This window comes from Sciurus vulgaris (assembly GCF_902686455.1).
Source record: "Sciurus vulgaris genome assembly, chromosome: 2".
Classification (NCBI taxonomy): Eukaryota; Metazoa; Chordata; class Mammalia; order Rodentia; family Sciuridae; genus Sciurus; species Sciurus vulgaris.
The window spans coordinates 31,433,830-31,459,165 of record NC_136462.1 but is presented as its reverse complement, the minus strand read 5'-3'; the positions used below and the strand labels follow the sequence as shown (position 1 = coordinate 31,459,165).

At 47.9% G+C, this 25,336-nt stretch overlaps 1 protein-coding gene across 10 annotated transcripts in view; it reads left to right on the top strand.

The window, feature by feature from the left end:
• The window catches only part of RGS6 (regulator of G protein signaling 6), a 560,790-nt gene that overhangs the window by 518,307 nt on the left and 17,147 nt on the right, over positions 1-25,336 (top strand). For 7 of the 10 annotated variants that reach the window (XM_079129805.1, XM_079129809.1, XM_079129804.1 and 4 more), the window contains exons 16-17: positions 10,113-10,202; positions 13,921-13,974. In XM_079129805.1, coding sequence (XP_078985931.1) covers positions 10,113-10,202; positions 13,921-13,974 — 144 coding nt within the window. Of the gene's footprint in view, positions 1-10,112; positions 10,203-13,920; positions 13,975-14,962; positions 16,599-25,336 lie in introns of those variants that run through there. The other 3 variants (XM_079129808.1, XM_079129813.1, XM_079129810.1) reach the window with 2 other exon arrangements.

The following is a 25,336-nucleotide window of genomic DNA, read 5'->3' as shown; positions in this document are numbered from 1 at the left end:
CCTGTGCAAATATTCCACAAGACACCCTGTCAGCCGGGGCCCAGCATTTGCACTTGTGTTTTGCTGATCTGTTTGGCTCTTTTGAAAATTTGGGCCAAGACCAAATCCTCCATAAAGGTCTGTGGGCTGTGACCAGAGCCGTCAGCTGTTAGCTGTGTTGTTCCAATTTCATAGATTTAGCCTTGTGAGGGGAAGGGGAAAAATGGGCCGTGATTTTTTTTTTTTTTTTTTTTCTTAAGGACTCAGTTCTTTCTGCTAGGAACTGAATTCCCTGTTCTCAACCATAGGACATCAGAAAATCTGCACCATCATCTACTGGCTATGTGGTCTCAGGCAAGCACCTTGAGCTTTTGTACTTTAGTTTCCTCATCTGTAAATTGAGGGTGTCTTCTCCACATCATACTAAGATTTTGGAGCACTCAGATGAACTAATAACCCTGAGAATTCCTTTAAAAAGCAAAAAGTGATATTTATTTGTAAATGCAAACTTACAAAAGTAATAGCTTAAGTATTCGTCCTGGTCTCCCTTCCAAGTTAAGATCAAAAAGAAATTCTTTTGAGTAAATGTATGCTCTTGCAGAAAAAAAAAATGTGGGAGTCCTTGAGTGGACACCTAAGAGCCTCAACTTTCTCATCCTGAAGACAGTGGAAAAGAGTTGAAGGTCTCAAGCTGGAAGAGGGTGAATCAGACGGTGGTGGCTGTGACCTAGGGCCAGGGCAGAGATCAAAATCTTGGAGCTTAGAGTCTCAAGCTTTGAGGGAAGTTTTTGGAGAGGAGAATGAAAGCACAGGAAGTATCGAGGACCTGAGGCTTCCTCTTAGGACATTCGCCTCTTTGCAGAGCCTCCAAAGGGAAGCAAGAGGCAGGTAGCTGGCACAGTGCCAGTTTGGCTTCAATGTTAAAAGCTTTGGAGAATCCAAGGATGTTCCAAAGTCTGTGTCCCTGGGTCCTTTCGGCCCTTTGTTCATCTGCCCGCCCAACCATTTCATGAACATTCTTTCTCCCATTTGAGTTGGGAGACCTTGACCTTTGGGGCGTGGAGTTCTATGCTGAAGGAATCACACAGCAAATAGGAGGCTTGGATTCTCTTTGCCATTGGGCAGAACTTGGCACATCATTCTTTACAAGGAAAACAAACCAGGTCGCTGAGATTGGATTGCATTGGAAATCTGTCCTTCAAAGGGATTGGCAACTGAATCGGGAAAACCAGCTCTACCCCTTGGCTTTGGTCCCTGCAGGTTCCCACCTAGTTTTGCTGATGGTCCACACTCGGCTCCTTTCCTGACCTGCTCAATACTTGGAGTATCTTCAAGACCTCTAGATTTGAAAGTTATTTGATAGAAGCAAAAATATGTTCTTCTTTACCCTTTGTAAGTCCCTACAACACTAAGGTAATGCTCTGTTTCAGTTTGAGGCACTCTGAAACAATTTCTTGACAATCTAGAATTATAACTCTCTCAGATATGCCTATCATTTCAAATAGAGAGGTAGGGGGAGGACCAGTTTGTCCCTTAGCTTTAAACTTTGAAGATTCTTGAGGAGTTCACATAGTGAACAATAAATATTGGTTAAATTGAATTTCTAAATATTCCAATTCAGCAACACTAGAAATACCCACTAAGGGCCAGATGTTCTAGGCTCCGGAAATATAAGGTGTCTAGTTTGGTCTTTTCTCTCAAATAGCCCTCAACCGAAGTTTCCAGAATTCTACACACTCTTCATCAATTCATAGAATCATCAAATGCCAACCTCAAGGCTAGGAGGAGGTCTGGGTGATAAAAGAGCTGAGGAAGACACCATGGCGTCCACACCGACCACGAAGCCTCTGTTGAAAAGTTTCTTTTATTATCTAAACTTAGATGTTTAAAGGCAGCTTGATTAAGGAATGAAAGATTTCTAACATTTACTTTGTTTGAAAGCCAAAGCCCAGGGGCTTCGATGTTTGTCCCAGATTACTCAGAAGTAGAAGTCTTCCCAGGCAGGCAGACACTTCATCTTGGCTCCGGTAGAGAAGGAGGTGGCATTGTATGCCAGCATCACAAGACTGCACCAAGTTTCCTGGTATTAATCCCCGATTGGAGGGCATTTCCTGGTAGACTCCCATGCAGACATACTTCACTAAAGAACGCACAGCACTGCTTGCTTCGGGAGTTACTCATTTGATTCTGTGGGTGGTGCTATTTTAGGGAGATGAACAGCAGAGGGAGGGATGCATTTTAGAGAGAGCAAATCAGTTGTCCGTGATCTGCTTCTGTTTATTATTACAGCAACTAGTAGTTCCTAGAGAGGGGGAATCAGAGAATTTAATTCCAAATGTCTTTCTTGCTACTTCCCAGCAAAGATTTCTTGTGCCAAACCCCATGATCTTGAAGAAGGAAAAGAAAACAATTTTCTAAGTTAAAGCCCATGGTATTCGGGTAGGTAAAAGCCAATACACGAAGCTGTCTTCTAAGATAGTCTTATCTGAGTGCAGGGATTGAACAACATGAAAGTACAGTGCCCTTTGACCAGTTAAATTGAGGGTGTCTGTGTGGATGTTTTACAGGGTAAAGGCAAAACATCTTTTTTTATTATTATTATTGTAAACAAATGGGGTACAACTTGTTTCTCTATTTGTACATGAAGTAGAGGCATACCGTTTGTGTAATCATACATTTACATAGGGTAATGGTGTTTGCTTCATTCTGTTATTTTTTTCTCCCCCACCCACCCCTCCCACCCCTCTTTTCCCTCTATGCAGTCCCTCCTTCCTCCATTCTCGACTCTCTCCCACCCCCCATTCTCGACTCTCTCCCACCCCCCATTATGTATCATCATCCACTTATCAGTGAGATCATTCATCCTTTGGTTTTTTGAGATTGGCTTATCTCACTTAGCATGATATTCTCCAATTTCATCCATTTGCCTGCAAATGCCATAATTTTATCATTCTTTATGGCTGAGTAATATTCCATTGTATATATATATCACAGTTTCTTTGTCCACTCATCAATTGAAGGACATCTAGGTTGGTTCCACAGTCTGGCTATTGTGAATTGAGCAGCTATGAACATTGATGTGGCTGCATCTCTGTAGTATGCTGATTTTAAGTCCTTTGGGTATAGGCCGAGGAGTGGGATAACTGTTGGCAAGGATGTGGGGAAAAAGGCACACTCATATGTTGCTGGTGGGGTTGCAAATTAGTGCAGCCACTCTGGAAAGCGGTGTGGAGATTCCTTAGAAACCTTGGAATGGCAAAGCATCTTTTATTCTTATAGTCTCTCTTGATCTTGAATGATGCCTTATGTGGAAACAAGGAGCCCCCATTTCCTGCCTAGGAGACTAAGGAAATCCAAATAGGATCTTCTCACTTAGGACCTACACAATCCTAAAATGATCAACCGAAGCTGCATCCATGAGGCACAGTGACCTGTCTTTCACTTACACAGATGCCATGTTGCTCTGGTGTCTTTTCTGTTGCCTCATCTATGTTTACTAAGCAGGTGTTGATTTATGACCCATGTCAGGTCCTTCTCACCGTAGGAGCCTCTGTCCTGCAGGACCCGGGTTGAGACAGAATTTGATTTTCCCTGGCTTCAGCTAACCCTGCTAAGGTCTGACAAGCTCTGGTTGAAGACAGGCTGGCCCCACATGACTTCCTAAGGGCCATGCGTCCTCCATGTTTTGCCAGGTTGACACCTTATTTCCAAACGATGTTCACAACTTCCTTCAAGTATGGAAGGCAAGCTGTGTGTGGCCTGCTGTTAGGTGAGAAACCAGGGAGAGCCTGGTTGTGCCTGCCGTCTTCGCCTTCTCCATCACTAATGGCAGTGGTTGTGAATGGTTCCTAAATGCTTCACCACGGTGGCTGCCTCCACCTCTGTGGTGACTCCTCAGAGTCAGAACTGGAGAAGAGGCCCCTCACATCCCGCAGCCTCACCTGCAGGGGCTTAGTCTGTCTCAGCCATGAGACACTGACTCCCTTTGGAATCCAAGTCAAGGACAAGGAACGGCAGCACATCAGAGAGGGACGAATCAGCTCTGGGTTCCAATGCTGCTCTGTACTTGCCACGAGCAAGTCATCTCAGAACCCTCAGGCATAGGCGGGTTGTGGACCCCGCGCGCTGCCTCAGAGTGAGCGGCACCCACAGCCAAAGTCGTGTGGACTCTGCCCCTGATCCTCTTTGCTTTCCTTTTTTCCTTTCTCTGATATCTTCCACCCTCTGTCCATCCATGTGACATCTCTCACGAGGACAGCCACACAGGAGGTGCTGATTGGCACCTGGCAGCTGTCGTCGTTTTTGTAGTTACATTTCTGCACTTAAGGTACAATTGACAGAGCTGGAAAGGGCCAAGGGGGACCTGCATCCAAGTCTTTGACTTCCAGCCCAGTCCCTTCCCCATCACCCTGCACAGCACAGCACAGCACGTCACGTTCTGTCCCTCACTCTCCTTCCAGTGACTGCAAGGCACCCAATGGCCCCCAAAGTCTGGATGCTGTTCCAGGAAGCTTAGGAATGGATGGCAACCATGAGACACGCACACCCGCAAAAAGAAAAACGCGGCACTTGAAAATCACAAGAGGGGCCCTCGGCTCCACGTGCGGCTCTGGCCGAGGGGTTCCCCATCTGGGAGGACGTTGCAAGCCGGGAAGGAGATCTTGGCTGTGGTAGGAACCCGCAAAGGAGAGGACACAGGACACTCTCACGGGCTCAGCTGCCCCAGCACGCTCGTGGCCAGGGCCCCGTGCATTTGTCTGGTTACCGTCCCCACCTCTTGTGAGAGTCACTGTGTTTTGTCTAAAAAGAAAAGTTTCCAAATGAGGACTCGCACGGCAAAACGCTGATTGGTAGCAGGTGTGGCGTTGGGACAGCTTGTACCCCTCGCTCACGCCAGCTCCCACGTGCGTCCCAGACCCAACTGATCCCGCTTGTTTTTGCCTCTGCCTTAGCCTCCCAAGCAAGCAGTGCATCCTTACCAGAGGGAAAATGGAGGTGGTGCGTCTCATCAGGGTGGCACCCCTGTACTGTGACTGTCACCTGGTACAGGGGTGTGATGCCCTCCCACCACTAAGGAGTGTGGCTAAGACGGTGTGATTTAGGGCCCTCCAGCACCGGCTTCTCAACATGTGGAGAACCACGCTCGCCCTCCCGGGAAGGGGTCCTCTCCCCTGGGTCCAGAAGCTGGTGCAACCTGAGGGAGCTTCGCTTGTTTATAATCAACTCGATCGTCTCAAAGTAGGAGCAGATAGAGAAAGGTGTGGGCAGGAGAGGAGGAAGGGAAGAGGAAGATAAGACAAGGAAAAGCAGAAGAAGCAGAGAGAAAACTTCTTTCTCTCTAGCCCCTCAGGAATTCCCTCAGCAGGGGCATGGCTGGTCTTGCCAGTGGCTCTCTTGCACTTTTGCAGATTCTGGGTATACATTTCCCTTAAGACTGGTTGTCTGCAGAACAGGGAAACAAACCAGAACCCCTCATAAATCAGTAGAGGTCATTGCCAAGAGCTTTGTACACTTGCTGTCCCTGGCAGTGATCGACTCATTGCATTTGGGAAATGGCCAAAGACCCTGAGTCTGATCTTAATTCTCATTCCCAGAAAAATCTCAGCTCTCCGCTCACCCACCCCCTGTTTACTGTCTTTGTGTTTCCTAGACAAAGCTGGCAAGGAGGAAGGAACACAGTTCCATAACTGGGGACATCAAAGGCTGCAGTTCTTTGCTTGGGGGAGGAGGAGCAGGACAGGGAAGAGTCAGGAATCCCTAGGCGGTGGGGAAGGAGGTGGAGTCAGGGGCCCTGCAGGGGGCGTGGGAGATCTGCCGATGCTCAGGTTCTGAGTCTGCCTGACTGCTTTGGTTTTGTTCCTTTAGGGGTGATTGGAGACTCGTGGTCTTGAAGGGCTAGCAATGGGGTTGGTGGGATGGGATCAACTCGTGGTACCCACCCTCCAAATGCTGGGGCCCTTACTCCTGCTCTCTCCACACACAGTCCTTGGCTTTGGAGTTGGCCGTGTGACATAGAGAAGGTGACAGTGGTACTGAAACTATTCCTTGGACCCACACCAACCCCTTGGAATATGGACCCCACTCTCCACTGCTCTTCCCTCCTTATGTCTGATTATCCTTCCTGCTCCGATTGCTCCAACCGTAAATCTGCCACCCCAGACTTCCTCTCCCAGTTCCCAGAGAATGGGAAGACACATTGCTCTGCTCTGCTCAGATCTTCCTACCTTGAAAAGGCATTTTCTGGTTGATGGACGGTCATTCCCTGCCTCTGGCAGGGTTGGTCATCCCTCGTTATATCCATTCATAGCACCTGAACTTATTCTTCTTGGCAGCTGTTAGTCCAATCAGTTGTGTACATGACCTTGCCAAGTCTGCCTGGCCTATAGAATGTAGCTATGTGACAAGGGTCCTGTTTGTCTTGTTCAGGCTGCAATCTCAGGTTCAACACAATGACTGGCACATAGTAGATGCTCACTAAATATTTGCTGAACGTTGCTGTGTTTAAATGTTTAGGCATTTGCTTTATCCTGCTGTAGTTCAGTTAACAAGGTCTTTCTTTTAGTGGACCAGACTCTTTTTGCCCACCGTGAGGCTGTAGGAATTAGCTGGATCAGGAGTGATATATGTTGCCAGTGCCAGAAGTGTCAGATTAGAAGAGGTTTCCTTACTCCTCTAAGGAGTCGGGGGGTATTATGAGATGTGTACTGGGGATTTAGATCTCTCTGAGAGGACAGAACAAGGAGCAGCACCCATTGTTTTGAGAAGGAGTTTGGAGAGAGTCCAAATATTAGGACAGGCCTTTCCAGATGACTCAGGAGCCACCTGGCTCTGTCAGCCAGACAGAAGCCATGCCTGACACAGAAGGAGACAGTGAGTCATTTTTACTCTGGGTTAACATTTGTACCTAAGATTTAAAAGTTAGAACAATTTAAAGAAACAACAAATGAAAGCAAAGACCAATGATGTCCCTCAGTCTGGACTCTGAGCCTGTCAGGGACGGGTGAGCCAAAATGCTCATGCTCCTTTGAGCAGAGTACAGCCCTCATCTCCTTCCATACAGAGAGGAATGTGATCCACTCATAAACCATAGCAAGCACAGAGCCTGCAAGCTTGCTGAATGTGAAATTCAAATAACATTAAATTTCAGTGAACCAAGAAACTGCGTATATTTAAGCATTTTTTTTGTAACTATAACAAAATAACTGAGGTTGGATGGTTTATAAAAAGGTTTATCTAGCTCACAGTTTGGAGATGGAAAGTCTAAGATAAAGATTTCTGTCTCTTGTGCCTCAGGTGAAGGCCCCCCTGGCTGCATCACAATATGGTAGATGACATCATGATGGTAGTATGTATGGACAGGGAGTGATCACATTATGAGACAGGTAGCAAGAGAGATTCAGGAGTGAGACTGATTCTTTTGATAACAACTCACTCTCATGGGAATTATTAACTGGCATCCTGCAAGAATTATATTAATCCTTTCTGTGGGTGATTCCCCCATCCCCCAGTGATCTAACTATCTCCCAGTAAGCCCCGCCTCTTAAAGGTTTTACCACCTCTCAGCACTCTGGGGATGATTGGGTTATACACTCAAACTATATCCAAAGCATAGCACTATGTAAATTCAGTGAATGTTTGAAACTGTGCTGTATACTATGCACCTTTGAAAGATAAAAACTTACTATTCCCACCCTCAAGGAACGTAAACTAGAGGGAATGAACTTCTGTATAAAGTTTCCAGAAAAACATTTCATGCAGTATGTTCACACTTCATATCTGGATCATCCAAATGGTCTCAGAACCAAGCCACTATTTAATTCCACTTGATTCCTTGTAGTGAGTCTGTTCTCATTGGTGGGGTTACCACCCTGCCTTTGAACAGAGGGGAGCATCTTCAGAAGAGTGAAGCCGGTTCCAGATAGGACTCTGGGATCCAAATGAAGATGGGGTGCAAAGGGTCCTGCAGGGGACCTAGACATTTCTTGCTTTCTGCTTTCACTTTCTTTGATTTTAATTTTTTTAAGTAACAAAAAAAAACCCTTATATATCTATGGTGTGAATACGGTGTATGTGTGCACATATACTTATATACAGGTAGATCGAGCTATTTAATATATGTATCACCTCACATGCTTTCTTTTTTTTTTTTTCCTGGGAATGCTTAAAATCTGCTCTTAGCAACTTTCAAGTATATAGTATGTTAAGAACTACAGTTATCATGATGTGTGTTAGCTTGAACTTATTCCTCCTGTCTAGCAGAAATGCTCTATCCTTTGACCAAATTTCTCCAATCCTCATGGACCCCAGCAGCCTCAGCAACCACCACTTGACTCTCTGCTTCTGTGACTCTGATGGTTTTGGATTTACATAAGTGAGATCACGCCATACTTGTCTTCCTGTGCCTGGCTTACTTCACCTATCGCACTCTGGTTCATTCATGTTATGGTCCATGACAAGATTTCCTTCTCTTCTAAGACTGAATAGTTCTCTGTTAAATGTTTATAACAGAATGTAAATATAAGTATATATGCGACAGTTCCTTTCTCCACACAGCTGTTGATAGATCAGACTAAGTCAACTCCATATCTTGGTTATTATCCTTTCACTTTCTTTTGATCTGGGAAGAGAGAGTCTTAGCAAGGTTTGGCCATGACTCCAGCATCTCTTCTGGCCAAACAGTGTTGGAAGGTCTCAGCCTTTTCCTTCTATGTCCTCCTCTGGGAAGAGGAGCCAAGGAAAAGGTCCCTAATAACCAGGCCTGCTCTCAGCTGGGCACCCTCCCCTCACTCACCAGCTCTGCATGCCTCCTGAGCGCTGGAACCTTTGTCCAGCTTCACAGGATAACAGTGAGCACCATGGGAAAGATGCTTCTTCTCCTAGGCCAACTGCTACCAATCCCTCCCTCCCTGGAGAAGGCCTACCCTCCCTCCTAACAGGTCCTCTCTTGGGACAATCAGGTTTTCCCATGCAGCAGGACTAAATTCCACTTCAATGGATAAATAATCCTTTTTTCTACCAACAACTCTGTTTTCAAGGGTCAGGATTTTCCCATCCTTTACGAGGATAAATCTACTAGCAAGGACCAGGCACCTATAGGATTTAGTGGGAGGACAGGTGAAATTTACTGCCAAGGCCAGAATGTAGATGCCTCTAGGCGCCCAGGAGAAGCAGCAGTACCATACCTCCACACCTGCTCCTCCTGGATACCACCTTCAGGCCTGGCATATGTGCCCACATGACCCAAGATCTGGTTGCCAAGAGTTCCCTTCCAGGATAAGATAGTGGCCATAACATGCACGAATTGACCCAATTGCATCATTGCCTGGGGGTTTTTAAATTAACTTTTTATTTAGAGACACTTAGAGATTCACATGCAGTTGTGAGAAACAATGCAGAGATGTCCATTTATCCAGTTCCCCCTTGGTGACTTCTTGCACAACCATGATACTGACATATGCAATCTACAGACATTATTTAGAGTCCCCAGTTTTACTCGTACTGATATATCTGTGTGTGTATTTAATTCTGCACAACATTATCACATGTGAAAGAGGTAAGAACCACCCATCAACGACAAAGATCCCTCCTGTCACCTTTTAGAACCTCCCTTTCTTTCCTTCCACTCTCACAACCATTAACCTGTTCTCCATTTCTATAATTTATCATTTTAAGACAAATTTTATATGGGATCATGTAGCATATAACCTGGGGATTGACTTTTTCACTCATCATAACTCCTTTGCAATTCTTCCAAGTTCGTTGGGTGTATCCGTAGTTTATTTCCTTTTCTTGTTGTGCCTGTGGTTTTAATCATTACACAACACAACATGACACTCAGACTCAACTACAAATCCTTTGGGACATGATCCTCAAGGATCTTTTGCTCTAAGAGAAAAGTATGATTTACTTATATTATTTTATTTATTTACTTACTTACTTATTTTATTTTATTTTTTGTATTTCTGAGTATGCATTTGGAAGGGGAGGAAGCTTTGTAACGTTTCCTTCGGTTCATCACACATACCTAGGCTCCTTAGTTTCTTGCCCCAAACAAGTGATCATTTGGGTTATAATTTGCTTCAGTGTTGACTGACAGTTCTCTCTTGTGTCTCCCTGCCTCCGTCCTCCCCCAGGAGCATATCTACAAGCTGATGAAAAGTGACAGTTACGCCCGCTTCCTCCGGTCCAATGCTTACCAGGACATGCTGCTGGCCAGGAAGAAGGTATCTCTGGGAAGGACAGGCTTGCCCTGCCTGAGCACTATCGACTCTTGCCTGCTGCTTGCTGCTGGTGTGAAATGAGAATATCATCCCTTGGGTTTTTATTTATTTTTTTCTTTTCTTCTTTCTCTTCTCTTCTCGATTGCTCCCCTCCAACAGTTAGGATTGTCACCACCTCAGCCCTCCTCCAAGGTCCAGGATGTAGCATCCTGCCTCCCTGTCCCCATCACCTCTCTCTGCATGGTTTGCCTATCAGGAGGGAGTGTGCCCAAATACCAGTGCCACAGGGGCTCAGCACAGGAGTGGTGAGCTGGCAGAGAGGGCAGAAAAAACCTTAGCATTTCAAAGAGAGCCCTTCACCGCAAAGTCCAGCTCCCTCCCCACAGACCTTCTCTCCCGACCAGCCTAGAGATGAGTGTGAGGCAAGGATTGGGGCAGCCAACTGAGCAGTAAACCTGCCTGGTCAGTTTAGGGGGGTCACTTGGCATCTGACGCCAACCTGGGGACTGGTGTCTCCTCAACACACCCTTCTTTGCCCTCACCTGCCCCACAATGTTTCCCTGTTCTTTCAACCAAGAAGTAACTGCATCCCAGCTCCTTCCTCCTGCTCCACCTAGACTGAGTCAGGGCCCCCTGAGGCCCTTGGAGTCAGGGATCTGGGGGGCCAACCCAGGGACCCTCAGCATGCAGGTGGCGAGGGTCACTGAGCAGAGATGAACTCAACTGGGTTTCTGGGAAGAGGGAAGGAAGAGCAAGGAGGGTCATGGGGCTGGGAAGGGGGAGGCAAGAGACAGGGCTCATGGTTCTAGAATGCCTGCCCACCCTCTGTGCTGTCCACCTGAGCTGAGGCCCATGTGGTTAAGTGGGCTCGATGTGCACCACATTCTGGATTTCTTTGCCTTGCCACGTAGGAGCACATGCACCTCGGTCTCACCCCCTCCCAGCCCCCCAACCCTGTCCCCACACGAGGGGCTGTCCATCCACAGACTCTCTGTCAGGCTGCCTTTCAGTCATGGCCCGTTCTCTGTGTACCATCAACCTCACATGCCAGGGTCCTCTCTCGTGTCTGCTTGGTACCACATAACTCTGGAGTCTAGGGGAGCATTCATAGTCTGCCTCTGACCCTCGGCAATTCTCAGAAGAGCCCCGATGGCCCGAGAAGGAGAAAAGGCCACCCAGCACGGCCAGAACGTCAGAAACACAGCTCTGTGGGGTCCTGCTTTCCTCCCTCAGGTGTCACTGAAGGCAAAACCTGGCCTTTTGCCTACTCCCTTGCTGAAAGATGTCAGTGAAGGGGTTCTGTTGGAGGGGGACGACACCCCCACACGTGGCTCTGATGCCCATTGTTTTCAAGAACTGAAAGAGAAAGGTCGCGGAGACTTTGGGTATCTCCAGTCAGATCTCATGGGAGAAGGTCAAAGTAAGTTTTTCTCATTTGTTGAGGCCCAAGTCACCTAAACTGATCACAATCTGGGGACATTCTAAGACCCATGTGGGTCTGTCTCTACATCTCGGGGAGAAGTCAGAGGCGGTCCGGTCTCCCTGTGGGTATAACCACAAAGGGAAGATGAGCCTGAAACAGGAAGTGAGCTGAGCTGCCTGAGCTCGCAGATCCTCCCTACAAGAGGAAAGCTCCGAGGGAGTCATCAGCGTAGGGAAGAAACTAACACCTTCCCAGAAACGTGGCACTAGAAGTTCTACCACTGCCCTCCCAGCCTTCAAACTGAAGGAGGTGCTTAGGGCAGAAAGCCCTTACAGATGCCAACACCCTCTTAAAATTGAGAAGCTGTTTCCTGAAACACTGACAAAACCTACCTTTCCTTCCATTTCCTTCTAAGAGGCTCCAGACGGATCAGATTTGTAACTTGGCACCCTCAGGTAGGCCTAGAAGATCTTCTGGTTCCAAAGGTGGGCTCCAGTGTAATATTACCTCCAGGTCATAATAGGCATGTGAGGCTCACAACTGTCAGCCAAGACGGGGAACAAATTAGCCTCATGTTTCTGCTGAGAGCAACCCCTGATGGAGTCTGGAGGCACTGCCTCTTGATCCTTCTTCCCTAGTTCTTCCTCTTTTCTAATATTTGCAAAAAAAATTTAAAAGAGGAGTTGTTCTGAAGAACCAGGTTCTCAAGGGGTAGGGTAGGAGCAGGCAAATGGGGTTTTGAGGTCTACTCCAGAACATTTAATTACCAAAGATTATGGGGCTCCAGGGTAGCTCAGGGATGTTGTTCAAGGCAGAGGAGCCAGAGAAGTCAGGTTGCCCTCTATAAGAACTCAGTGACCAGGGGACAGGAATGATAGGCACATAGTGCTGGAGCTGGGATCAGCCCGACTTGAACTAAAGGTATGCCACCTGGGCTATGGTATTAAAGCTGAGCCTGGCGATCCCCAGAGTAGGGTCCTGATTTGGTTCCCAGAGCCAGGCATGGGTCCTTTAGTTCCTTGTATGAGAAGAAAGCCCAGCCCAACTCTGTGGTGGCATGTCACTCATGGTTTTTTTTTGTTTTTTTTTTTTTTTTTTCTTTCTGCAATCTCATATCTGTCTTCCGGCAGCTGGCTGCGCAGGCCGGGGCACGGCTGCCAAGGAAGCCCTCGGACTTTATCCACCCTGACAGATGGCTGCCTTGGCCTGCCCCCCCACCGCATGCTCTGCTTTCAGTACATCTTGAAGACCCACAGGCACCTGACTGCTTCCTCAGCAACCCAGCTTCAATTATTTGCTGGGTGTAGGTGTGTGTCCACTGGAGAGCGTGTCCTCTCTGAATTCCCCAGCCTGGGGCTCAGGACCCTGGAATGGGGCTCTAGCATAAACCAGTAGGTATTGGGGATGAATTCTACTCTTCCCAGATAGGAAACCTGGGGAGAGGGCCAGGCACACCTGCACCTCTCTTCCTGTAGTAGAGTGCAGCGAGGCTTGGGAGCATGTTCACAGGCCCCTTCCTGGGAACCTCAGCCAAGAGTGCCCCAAGAGGTGCCTACCGCCAGTAGCACTTGGTGAGTGTACCTTGAAAGCACCACCTGCCTGGGTACAGAGAGAGCATTTTCTGTCCAGAACACTCCCCATGGTGTTGTCTTCTGAGGTCCCAGGCCCTTTGAAATTGCTGAGGACATGAATAGACCCTCCTGTTCTAAGGATAAGAGGGTCATTAGGAAGTCACTGAAGTCAGCCAACTTTCCTTTGATCAGAAAAATCTCAAGAGAGAGAACAGTCCTGACCCAGACTCACAGATGACTTGATGGCTTCACCTCCCCATGCCATCAGCACCCCCCACACACATGCCTCACGGTCCACGGAGCTACTCTGTTCTATGTCACTACTTGGAGCCCCAGCCTCCCGGCCACAAGCACCCAGGGTGCCTGCTCATGGGAGTGGCCAGGAGAAGCAGTGAGCAAGAGGCTCAAGATGAGCAACCGCCACACTGCCACCCTGTGCAAAGCCAGGGCTCCTGTTCCCTGGTCTCCTGGTCCAAGCCCCTCGGGAAGCCAACTCCCCTCTCCTGACTGCTGCAAGGAGGCAGTGCAGTTGCTCCTGGGCTTGTTTCCTGATTCTCCCATCGGCTGCCAACAGCTTTGGCTGCTTCTCTTTTCCCGTTTTTCGCCCCATTTGGCTTTGGTTTTTGTTCTTTAGCTGTGGCTGCTGCTGTTTGGAAACCACGTGTAAGCTGAAGACTTTTTTTTTTTTCTGTATTTTCTCCCTACCTTTTTTTTTCCCCCCCTAAAGCCAGAAAGTGAGCAAGGTCGTAGAACCTCCCTAGAAAAGTTCACTCGCAGTGTGGTAAGTTGAGACGGTTTTCTTCCCTCAGCGTTTCTTCTGGTTTTGGTTTTGGTTTTTGGACTTTTTCTTTTAAATTTGTCCTTTTTTGGTTGTCGTCTTCTTTGGGGTGGGAGGGATTCCAACGCTTTCCCCTCAACTCACCCCTTTTCTTTTGCGAGTGTCTGCAGCTTCTCTTCTAGGGATGAATTTGTAAAAGAGCAGGCAGCTCCCTCTGCAGAAGTTGCACTGCCAACCGCCCAGCCTCAGCCTGGGTGTGTGATCTCTGTTCAGGGCTTTGAGGAGGAAGGGCCCACTCCTGTTGGGACTGTGCGGTTTGTGCATCTTCTGCAGCAGCCCAGGGAGAAAGCCATTGAACATTCCATGAAGCAAATTGGCTCAGAACCATCACGCATCTCAAAAAAAAAAAAAAAATCCAAATTTCCCTCTGTGAACTCTGACAGTCACGCTGGTGCGGGTCGCAAGCTGGTGTTGCTATGTAGATGGCTTTTGCTGTGTGCAGACAGTGGCCATGCTGCATGGGTTCTGGCAATGTGATCTAGCTGGTGTGTGTGTTAGTGGTCTCTGCATGAGTTCCTATGTCCCTTGCAGCCCCCTGTCAGCCTCATTTGCATAGTATGACTGGGAGAGGAGGGCGGTAGCCAGGTCCCTGCCTTGTCCCTGGTATTCCCCCAGGGAACGGCCTTGCCAAGCTCCCCAGGCCCTGATTCTGACAGTGAATAAAAACAGGCTAGAGGTACACTGCCCTGTAGGGAAGTGACCTTCCCCCATGCACACCCATCTTAGACAGATAGAGACCCACACAGTGACACAGCAGAGAACCCACAGTAACGGGTGGGAATAGTTGATCAGGGGTCTTGCTGTGGTGCATAGTGGGGATTCTACACCATGGTCTATAGAACAGTGCAGATCCATCTCCCCTTTCCATGTTGGGCAAGATTTGACCATAGGACTTGGTGCACAGGAAGCACTCTATCCTGCTCATTCACAGACCCATCAAAAACAAGCCACTGAGTTCATGGTGCCCAGACTGCACCACTAACATCAAACTAGGGAGAACCAAGATGGCAGCCAGGGAACCGGGATTCTGCACATGGAACTGATCACAGTTCCCTTCCCAAAGAGAGAAACCCCACTGATGCTAATTTCCCACCTCTAAGAGGAAAGTCCTTGTAAAGCACGGCTACTGTATATGATTAGTGTCCTAATTTCATCCTTTTAACTTAAATTCCAAGAACCCTGGGTTGAAAGCAACCTAGTCATGTGCCTGTCATAGCTAAATGCATTTTAACTGCATTTAAACCTTATTTTGAATTCACTAGAGGTAGACATCACAATAACTCTGGTAGATGGTAATTAAAACATGGGTGCTCATCCTTTCTGTTCTTTGGTTTTTCCCTCTCTGTGGTCTTTCCTCATGAGAAATCAGAATATGCAGAACGCAAGGCCTGTTGGTCCCTTATCTGTCCTCATGGATGGTTTTCCAAGGCCATGGGGTTTCCCATACCAAGAAGGTGCAACAGCCATTGAGGCAAGGCCTATGGGACTTCTTTGCCCCCACAATGGCTTGATAGAAAGTAGTGGGCGCCTCTGTGTCTTTTGAAGCCTAGCTGCTGTGGCTGGAGAATGTTCAGGGATTTGATTAAGTTGAGAGTGGACTGTGTGGGCAACATGGACTCTTAGGTGCAAAGTGAAGAGGAAAAGCAGAGTATTTCTGGGCAGAAAAGCGGTGCTTTTCAGGTTGACTGTGTGGGCTGAGGAAAGAGAGGTGTCCTGGTACTTGGATAAGATGTGCAAACATCTTTAGGCTGCTTTTCCTAAGAAGTGGGTATCAGAAAAGGCAAGAATGGCTTCAATGAAGCCCTGTGAGGAGCATTTATTGATGTTCCCTCATCCCAGAAGTGGTGCTGGCTCAGGGGTTCTCCAAGGTCTCTTAACAAAGCAGAACAAGAAAACACCAGCCACCCTCCAAGAGTCTGAGAGCACACATAGGAGAATTTACAGAGATGTTGTCAGGGTGGGCTGGAGAAGAAAAATACCCTAAGCTCCTGAGATTTGGGGAATTTGTATGATAAAAGACCCAAACTTCAAAAAATATAGTCCTAAATTCCCTGCTTCTCTTTCATGAACAGAAGACCATACTGGGTGGTATACTCGTATTTTTGGGTTCTAGTGGTGGAGATGGATTTCCATTGATCTAACCATGCTTCTTGTGTTCTTGGAGTAACACCACAAACCCAAGGATGTATCTAAGTACAGCGATATGGCCCATACCTATAGAACATTGTCATCTCTCATACTACTCAAGGCTGGAACCCAAGAATTTGATCTCAACTTCGCAGTGCTCTAATCCAACATAACCAACCAACCAATGTGCCTTACAATTTGATATCAGTGTTCAATTTCTCTAAAAGAAAATTCACATGACTGTTTCATCTGCAAACTGTCAAACTAAATGAAGGACTAGTTAATAGCATTTGCCTGTTGCTGGGAAAAATGTATAAGAAGACCACCCACATCATAGGGCTAATAATGGGGAAGTGGGAGAGTGAAGCAAAGTAGCTCACAGGTCAAGGACATGAGACTCACTCATTTAGGACTAATAAATTGAAAAAAAAAAAAAAAAAGTGGTGATCCAGGTGGTTGGACAGCTCAGTCAGTCAGTCAAGACTGAATCTGGATCTAGAACACCCCCTCCTGCAGAAAATGCCAATACCCATTCTTTTCTTGGTAAAGGAGAACAATTGGAAAGAACACATTGTCCTTTCCAAGTCTCCTCAAAGTGTATCATGATATGGAGGGATCATCTGTGGATGAGATCCTAAGGAGTAGTTTGAGTGTTTTGCTGAAGCTTCTAGGGCTATGCTACTTTGGGTACAGAAGGGCTCTGTCCCTCCCTAGCAGAAGGGGTCTGTCCCTCCCCAGTAGAGGTAGTGCTATGGGAGTTTCTCATTCCCATAGAAATTTCCTTCTAAGTCATCCAGGACTTGAATATGCCAAGAAAATGTCTGAGGATGCTGTGCCAAGCATTGCATCATTTGGCAGACCAGAACCATAGAGCCTGCTTAAAACACTGCTTTTCTGATGGTGAAGGACTAAATGGCTGAAAGTCCATGGCAAGGTGCAAATAGCCCATAGTATACTTTCATTCAAACAGAAAACAGGACTCCAGCCCCATTGGTACCTGGCTGGCCAAGCAAAACACAGTCTGGATTTCAGTCCCTACTTGACCTTCAGCTGTCCTTGTGCAGGAATAACCCACACCACTATACCTGGTGGACCTTATTATATTTCAGAAAGAGCTGTAACACACAGTAACTTCTCAAGGTAGCCCCCAGACATAGCCTCAGGCCACCTGAACCTGTTTGGGGAAAATCTGGTATACAAGAACTGGCATCAAAGACGGAAGGTGCCAGGAGATCAAAGAAAGAGATGGAAAAATCTAGGATTGCACAGAGTACAATTTATTAGGGATTTATGGACAGTGTCTTGGGTGACATACATCCCACACCTAAGAGCAGGAGAAAAGGGTTTGTATACTAAGCTAGACAAAGGTGGCCTTTATTAACTGGAATGTACCTAGGCTTTCTCAAAAACTATTAACATGTCAAATATTAGTTAAGAAACAGTCCAAACGTCAGTAGCCAGCGCAAAATGCTTGACTGACTATCTTAACAACTTTGTTTATCCTGTTGGGTTTGGAATGTGTGTTAGTCACCAGGCATGCAAGATGGTGGTTACAACCAAGATGGTGGTAACAACCAACATGGTTATAGTCAAGTTGAGCTGGATTCCTTCATTAACCAGAGCCTGCCTCTCCTTAATCCTGCTTACTGGCAAGTTTCCTTTTATAGTGCCATAAAATATGAAAACCCCAGCAGTGAGCCCCTGGCTAGACATTGTGAGCTGCCTTTACATCACCCTTCATCTTGTCTTCAGGTTCTTTAGTAGGCATTACTGACTGGACAGAGTGTACTTTTCAAACTAAGACCTACTTCCTGCTGCTCTGTCAGTGCCAACCAGCCTGCCAGTCTCTGCCATCTTCTTGGTTTGTGGTTGACAGATGACACTGGGGACATGGAAAACCAGAACTGAGAAGCTCACCACCCATGGTCTCTCTTAGATTGTTTCTAGATTCCACAGGATTCAGCAAAGGCTGTGGGCTGGGGCCTCCCCAGGGCCTGACTCTGGAGAGAGGACCACCTCCCTGGACACCTCCACCTCAATGCTCAGTTGAAACCCAGCTGCCCTGTTGAGAGATTTTCAGCTCTAGTCTTGGGATACAAAGATGGGAAATAGAGTTGATGGTGCCTAAGCACATTCTGGAGGCCATGGAGGAGAGAGGTGTTGAGAACCAGGTGTTCGTTCACCTCCTAGCAGAACATAGAGGTTTGTCTTTGCCACGATGCTCCTTGGAAGTGCAGCAGTGAGGGCCAGCAGCTAAGGGAGCCTCAGCACATGACCAGTGGCATCTCTGGCCTGCCTGCCAAGGAAGCAGCAATAAAATCAGATGGAGACAGGAAGCTCCGAGAACCAGCAGCTGCTCCCTCCCTCCTAGACTAAAGCCAAGGAACAAGCACTGAGAGCCCAGAGGTCCACAGCTCACCCGTCCACCCTAGGCAACTCTGCAGGAAGAAACTTCCAGCTCCAGGCTGGGAGCTGACCAGAAGTAGAAGTCTGGAGCATCTGGCAGGGGGGAGGGGAGACGAACAGGGCAATGAACCCAGCCTCAGCTCCTTCCCCAGAGGTTGTTGTTTTCCCCTCCTCCTCAGGATGTCATGGGGAAGGAAGCCCTGGTGGAATGTTTTCACATACCTCCAGGCAGCAGAGCCCCCAGAGGCTTTGACCTCAGTTGAAAAAAAAAAAAAAAACTTTTTCAGCAGCAAGGGACCAATGGCTAAAAATTTTTACACAGGGTTGATTTTGATGCCAACAATCCTTGGACCTCTTTGGGATCATAGATATTAGTGCCAACCTCTCCCATCCAACCAGCTGCAGTGAACCCCTGGCCCTGGCTAGAGATGGAGATGGACCCCCACATTAAAATTCAGGAAGTAGCCCCCCAGGCAGAGTGACTTTCAGCCTTTGCTGGCTAGCTCTGTAGCCTCAGGCAGATCACTAGCCCTCTCTGAAAACTGCTTTTTTCCTCTGTATCATGACGTGGATTCGATAAGCTTGATAATCCCTTCCTCTTGGGGTGATCTGCAGGTCTGTGCTTCTCTCTGCCCTGGGATTTCTGAGTTGAATGAGTCACCCCTTAAGAACCGGGGAGAAGCTGCCTTCCCGCCCAGTTAGCTGCCTGATTCAGAAATGTCTGCCGGGCTTTGAGGCTGGGAGATAAACCATGGGTAGAGGAGAGAGAGCGGGGGTCTATTTGCAAACCCTAGACAAGCATCTGCACAAGAACCAATGCCACAGGCTCCCTGCCCTCCAGGACAGGCCCCACCCCTGAGTTGAAAGTAGCTGGAGGACAGGAAGGGGACACAAAGAACAGGATAAGTGACACTGTCCTACCAACCTTGCCAGTGCTGGTCCCCACCCCTGTGGTCTGATGCCCAGTGTTGTGTGTGGGTGGAGGGGTGGGCCCCAGGGTGGCTTCTGCAGAAGCGCCCCATGCATCGTGGGGCCTGGGGGTCCTATGAGGATGGGAAGGAATGAAATGAGAGCTTTGGAGCCTCGGCCTTGCTGCCACTTACCTTCTACCACCCTTGCGGCTCCCCGGGGAGCAGAGGCCAGCTTGTGGCCATCCTGCGCTAGACATGGGGAAAGGTTATGAGAGACAGCGCCCACATGATCAGTGCTGGGCCGAGGCTCCCAGTCTCTAGCCCTTTCTCTGTATCCTGGTTGCATGTGAGGCTTGAAAAACACATTTACTATTTCAGTTTTGTAGCTGAAAGATGAAAACACGAAAGTCGATTTTTCACAAATGAACTCTAAGATGTGAAGGCAAAATCGGGTGGCGGGTAGAACCCGTGATGAAGGGATGCTCCGTGTTGGGGGGGAGGCGAGATTTTTATTTACCAGAAAAGATCAGAGTTTGGTTGTCCTTTGGGGAAAACCAGCTCTCCATCCTGTCATTCCTCTTGGAAGGAGGAACCCCCAGCTGTTGCAGTTGATGGCTCATCCGATCAGCCAAAAGCAACCCGAACTGCCTTTTCCATGGAGAGTCCACCCAGGGAAAAAGCCAGCGGCGATCCAGCCCCCTCCACCCGGGACGCGCAGGCTCTGCGGGGGCAGCTGCCCCTGCCTCCCCTTGCTGGCCCTGCCTTGCCCCCCGCCCAGGCCCACTCCTGCCTTCCCTAGACCCCAATGTGCCAAGCAGTCAAGTGAAAATCAAACTCCTCTGAGGCAGAAAGGCACAGCTGTGTGTTTACAGCCGCTGATTCAGATCCAAATCGCGTACCCTGCCAGTCTCCCGGCGAGGCAGGCTGGGGGCAAACTGTGTGCGTGCGCCAGGCGGGGATCTATTTCGGGAGGTGACTCGCAGACCTTTGCTATCCATTGCCTCCTCCCCACCCCCACTCAGGAAAGACATCCTTCTAGAAGGAGCGCTCCCTTTAGAAGTGGCCGGCAGGGTCGTGGGATTTCAGCCTGCAGTCACTCTGGCACCTGTCCCCATGTGGTCACACAGGAACGTGTGGGCTCCCATCTGGCCAGTGACAAGGCGAAGGATGAAGGTGAATGCAGGATTAACAGCAGGAAATGCAGACCACTCAGGAGACAGGACAGCCACCTCTGCAGAGGACAGAGGACAGAATCTGCCTGAGTCCTGCCAGAGGAGCAGGGCACAACAAAGGGAGTGAGGGAGAGGCTCCCCTGGCTGAGCAATCGCAGGTCCTAAGAAGGGACAACACTGCAACGTCAAACTCAAGAGGAGACCCAGCTCTGCCTCTCACCCAAACTGGAGAGTTGAGAGAGAAGTCAGAGAGGTCCAGGTCAAAGGACTGGGAAGTTCAAGACCCCTGTGAAGTTTCCCGCAAATGAACACCCAGTGAAAACAACTAGAGATGCTTCCACTAATTAAAGCAGCTAATGAGTCTCCCTGGATCAGGTGGAGTTGGGAACGCCGACATTCTGGAAGAAGGACAGGATCTGTCTCCATCTGTAGAAATGATTTGTAAGATGCTGCTCTGAGGCAGAAGCGGCTGAGCGGACCCTGCTGAGGATTGCTGAGCACAGTGGGATTTCCAGCTCTGTGAGGCTTTCCAGAAGGCCCGGGAGAGAAAGGGCTCTGGGGGTTTGCTCGTGACTCCTTAATGGATGGGAAGATGGGACAGGGGAGGGTGTGTGCAGCTACCCATCAATGTCAGGCCCAGATAACTGTGGTTCTTCAATGCTCCCTAACCACTCAGATTCTCTTGGCCTGAGAAGTGGCAGTACTGTGCCAAATGGGAATGGCTCTTGTTGGTGTCATATTTGAGCAGGAACTCTCCATCCCCCCATGCCTGTCTTACTATAGGATGGCAACCCGAATAATCACATCCCTGCTCCTGAAAATTTTCTTCTTACCTGTCATCAGTGCAATAAGATTGAAAATAACGTCTCCCCCTACCCACCTCTACTGCCCTGCATTTGCCCACATACAGGTAAAGAAGAATATTCGTGGTGCTTCATGATCAGGAGAGGATGAGTTAATAATCAACGTGTGTCAACCAAAAAGGTGATCTCTGAGAGTGGACCGCAGGGGCCCACAGCCATGGTCCTGACTTCTCCGATATCCTCTTTTGATGACTTGGATAAAAATACAAATATACCAAACCTATTCCAAGATCCATGTCTGGAAGGTATTGCTCATGAGGTTGAGAATGAGATTATATTTCAAAAGTACCTCTTTCAGCTGACCCATCAGGTCAAAAACAATTAGGTAAAAGTTAACCAGATGAAATTGATGCTTAAAAATAATTCTACTTGACAATTATAGGATGGCGTTTGTAGCCTTCACTTTCACTGTAATCCAAGTTAAAAAATCAGGGGGTTGTAGTTGACTACAAGCTTAATACAAGCAAAAGCAGGATGTGACCGCCTTTAAAAAAAAAAAAAAAAAAGCAATTTAGGCTATGATAACAAAAGCAGAATAATCAAAGAAGAGAAGCGTGGCCCCTGTTCTGCACTGATCTAAGCTATGTGGAGTCTTGGTTCTAAGTCCCCCCCTCCCCAGCATCTTTTTTCTACCAAGGACTTTAGTAAACTACAAAAATAGCTGGGCATGGTGGTGCACGACTGTAATCCCAGCAGCCTGGGAGGCTGAGGCAGAAGGATCATGAGTTCAAAGCTAGCCTCAGCAATGGCGAGGCACTAAGCAACTCAGTGAGACCCTGTCTCTAAATAAAATACAAAATAGGGCTGGCATGTGGCTCAGTGGTCAAGTGTCCCTGAGTTCATCCCTAGCACCCCTACCCCCAAAACAAAAACAAACAACTAAATAAACTACAAAAAATACAGAAGTGAATAACTGGGGTGAGAAAGGACTGTGGAAGCCAGGTCAGAAGACACAGGAGGAGACAAAGATGTCCAGCCACCAAGCAAGCTGAATACTCCCATGAGGTCTATTTGCATTTGTCTTCCAGAGTGAGCAGACACTTCTGGATTGTCCCAGAGAGCAAGATTATAACAAACGTGTAGATAATATAAGGAAAGTCACTCTATTGAAGAATGTTCTAACAGTAGCAAGTGCTATCCTAGTGGCAGTGGAATATGCCACCCAAGGAGCAGTGAGGTCCCTGGCCTAACATTTAGAAGCGGAGTGGTCAAAGGTGTTGTCACGTAGCTTTCTGCTCTGGATTCCGTTATCTCTTCCGAATGGAATTCTAATCTGCATTAAATATTTTGTTCAGTGGTTTACAAGGTATGGAAAAGGAGAACCAGTTCTATGGAGGGAGTTGGCTGAGACTGGAGGAAGGGCACCCAGAGGATGCAGATTAGACTCTGCCCTCAGGGAGCAAAACCAGATGATGTCACACCGGAAGCAGGGGAAACTGTGGAGAAGTGGAATTACTGCCCTTCACATGTCATCCTTGCCTTTCTCTCTCTCTCTTTTTAAAAGTCATTTGCTGCTGCTGCTGCAGCTGAGCCCTGGGCAACAGGGCTCTTTCCCCTGCATGTCTTAAAGGAGGTCAGCAAATAAAGGACACAGGCATTCACTGGCACATGGAGACTGACCTGGCCATGTATGTGGGGCATCCTGGTGCTGGTTCAGAGGAAGCCTGGCCTGTCACAGTTGCCATCCAGAAGGTTATTCTGTTGAAAGCACAAAGATGACCAAAGTCATTTGCCTTTTACCCCGTGCCACTTGCAGATTCCAGGTGGACAGGCTGGCATATCAACCACCTCAGCCTGGCCAGGAACAGAACCTGCCTCAGAGGCCTCAGCCCAGAGAGGACCTGCCCTCCCTGCCCTCTGCTCCTCCTGGAGCCTGCCTTGGGAACTTATCTTCAACCCAACTCCAGGGACGGGAAGTAAGGGCTTTCCTGTCATATTCTTTTCAGCTGTCCTAGGAACCAGCCTGATCACAGATGACACTCCTGCCTCTCTCAGGCTTCACCAGGGCGGCTTTCAACTCAGAGTGGGGTTGTATAATTATGGTGATTACAGCGTATGGCTTTTTTCTCTCTTCATCTTTTGCTTTCAAATTTGTTGAGGCCTCTTATTAAATATGGCGATCTTGGTAAAGTCAGCAAAGTTTTAATAAGCCATTTTTTAAAACTAAAGAAAGCCCAGTCAGAGTTGATGGTTACTGTGCTCTCTCAGACATTCCTTTAAAGCCCTGTCAGATACAGTTAGTGACTGGGTCTAGGAAGTGGAGGAGAGGGAGATACAGTGGCCCAGGGGACACCTGTACTTATCTGAAGGGCTGCAGAACCCTCGTACGCCATGCCTCTGACCTTTCTCTTTTGCACCAAGAGCATGGTGCATGGAACCCCCATGCCTAATGGGAACAGACAGACTGTCAAGCAAGGACAGGACACCCGGCCTTAGCATCATGGCAGATTAAGTTGAGAAATTATGATGAAGTGTCCAATATAAAACTCAACCCAACCTTGTAATCTACAGCACGAGTCATAGGTGAATGTTCTCCTGGATGATGCTTGATGTTTCTAGGGCTTCCATTTCCATGGTTCTACTACATACAGGAATCAACCAGCAGCATATGTGAGTCAGGATTCAAGGGTCCTGTGCTTGATGGAGGCTTCCTTGGTAATGATATGGCTTTAGACCCCATTATTATTTACTAGTCCTCAATCATAGCTTTCCTGAATAATTCCTAGGTCTATAGGACATCATGAGGACCACCAAGGAGTGTGGGTTGGACAATAGCCACCAGAGCCCCCCGTCATGTGCCCCTCAGCAGCTTTGTCCAGGTCGGGTGTCAGAGTTCCCATCATGCCCATGTTCCCTGGGGATGAAAGAGATGACCACATAGTGAGGACATCTTGTTCCAGCAGGAGTGTATGTTTGAGACACCCTATTGGCCTCTCCTGGCTAGCTGCCCTGAGCCACCCAGGTTGCTCCTTACACTGGTGGTAGCCAGTTACCTGCGGTTCATGTCACCGAAGAGAAAGGAGCTGGGTTGTGACTGAACTGCCCTAACCACCTCCAGTCAAAAGTCAAAAACGTGACTACGATGTCCCCAAACTACAGTTATCTCCGTTGCTAAAAATGACCTGCTTGCTTTGCCTCTTGACAACATTGTCCTTTTCACACCCACAGAAATGCAGAGAGGTGAACTAGGTTAGAGATAAGCAGCCCCAGTGGAATCCCTATTTGTCCACCTGATATTGGTTCGAGACTCTGGGGACAAGTCATTCACATGTCTACTGCATGGAATAGATGCTGGTACTCAAACAGTACATGACAGTGCTAGCTGTCACCTCTCAGGAGCTCGCAGGGTTAGACCATGTCTTCTGGGCTTATGGTTCCTTTATTTTTTTTTTTTGGTGCAGTGGTGCTGGGCTGTATCCCCAGCCTGGGCTGGTTCTACTCCAGCTCTACCACTTAGTTGTACAACATGAGCGATTCCTTGAAGCTTCAGTTTCCTCATCCGTAAAAGGGACATAGAGTAAATGATGATGTGGGAAAAAATTACACAATGTGCTTAGCAGACTCTGCAATGTATGTGCTCAGTGAGTGTGGCTCTTAGTCTCATTTTCATCATTATGACATCACTTGCAACCCAGCTTAGCTCTCCATTTATTACCCTATTACCAGTACTCTGTGAAGTAGGTACCATTGTGTTCATTTTTGCAGTTGAGGGTGGGCGAGTGGGTATCTCATTATGACAATGTGTGCAAAGTGCATTTATTACAATGATTGACGTGGTGACTACTCAGTATACAAGAGCCATTATTACTGTCCTAGTTTACAGTTG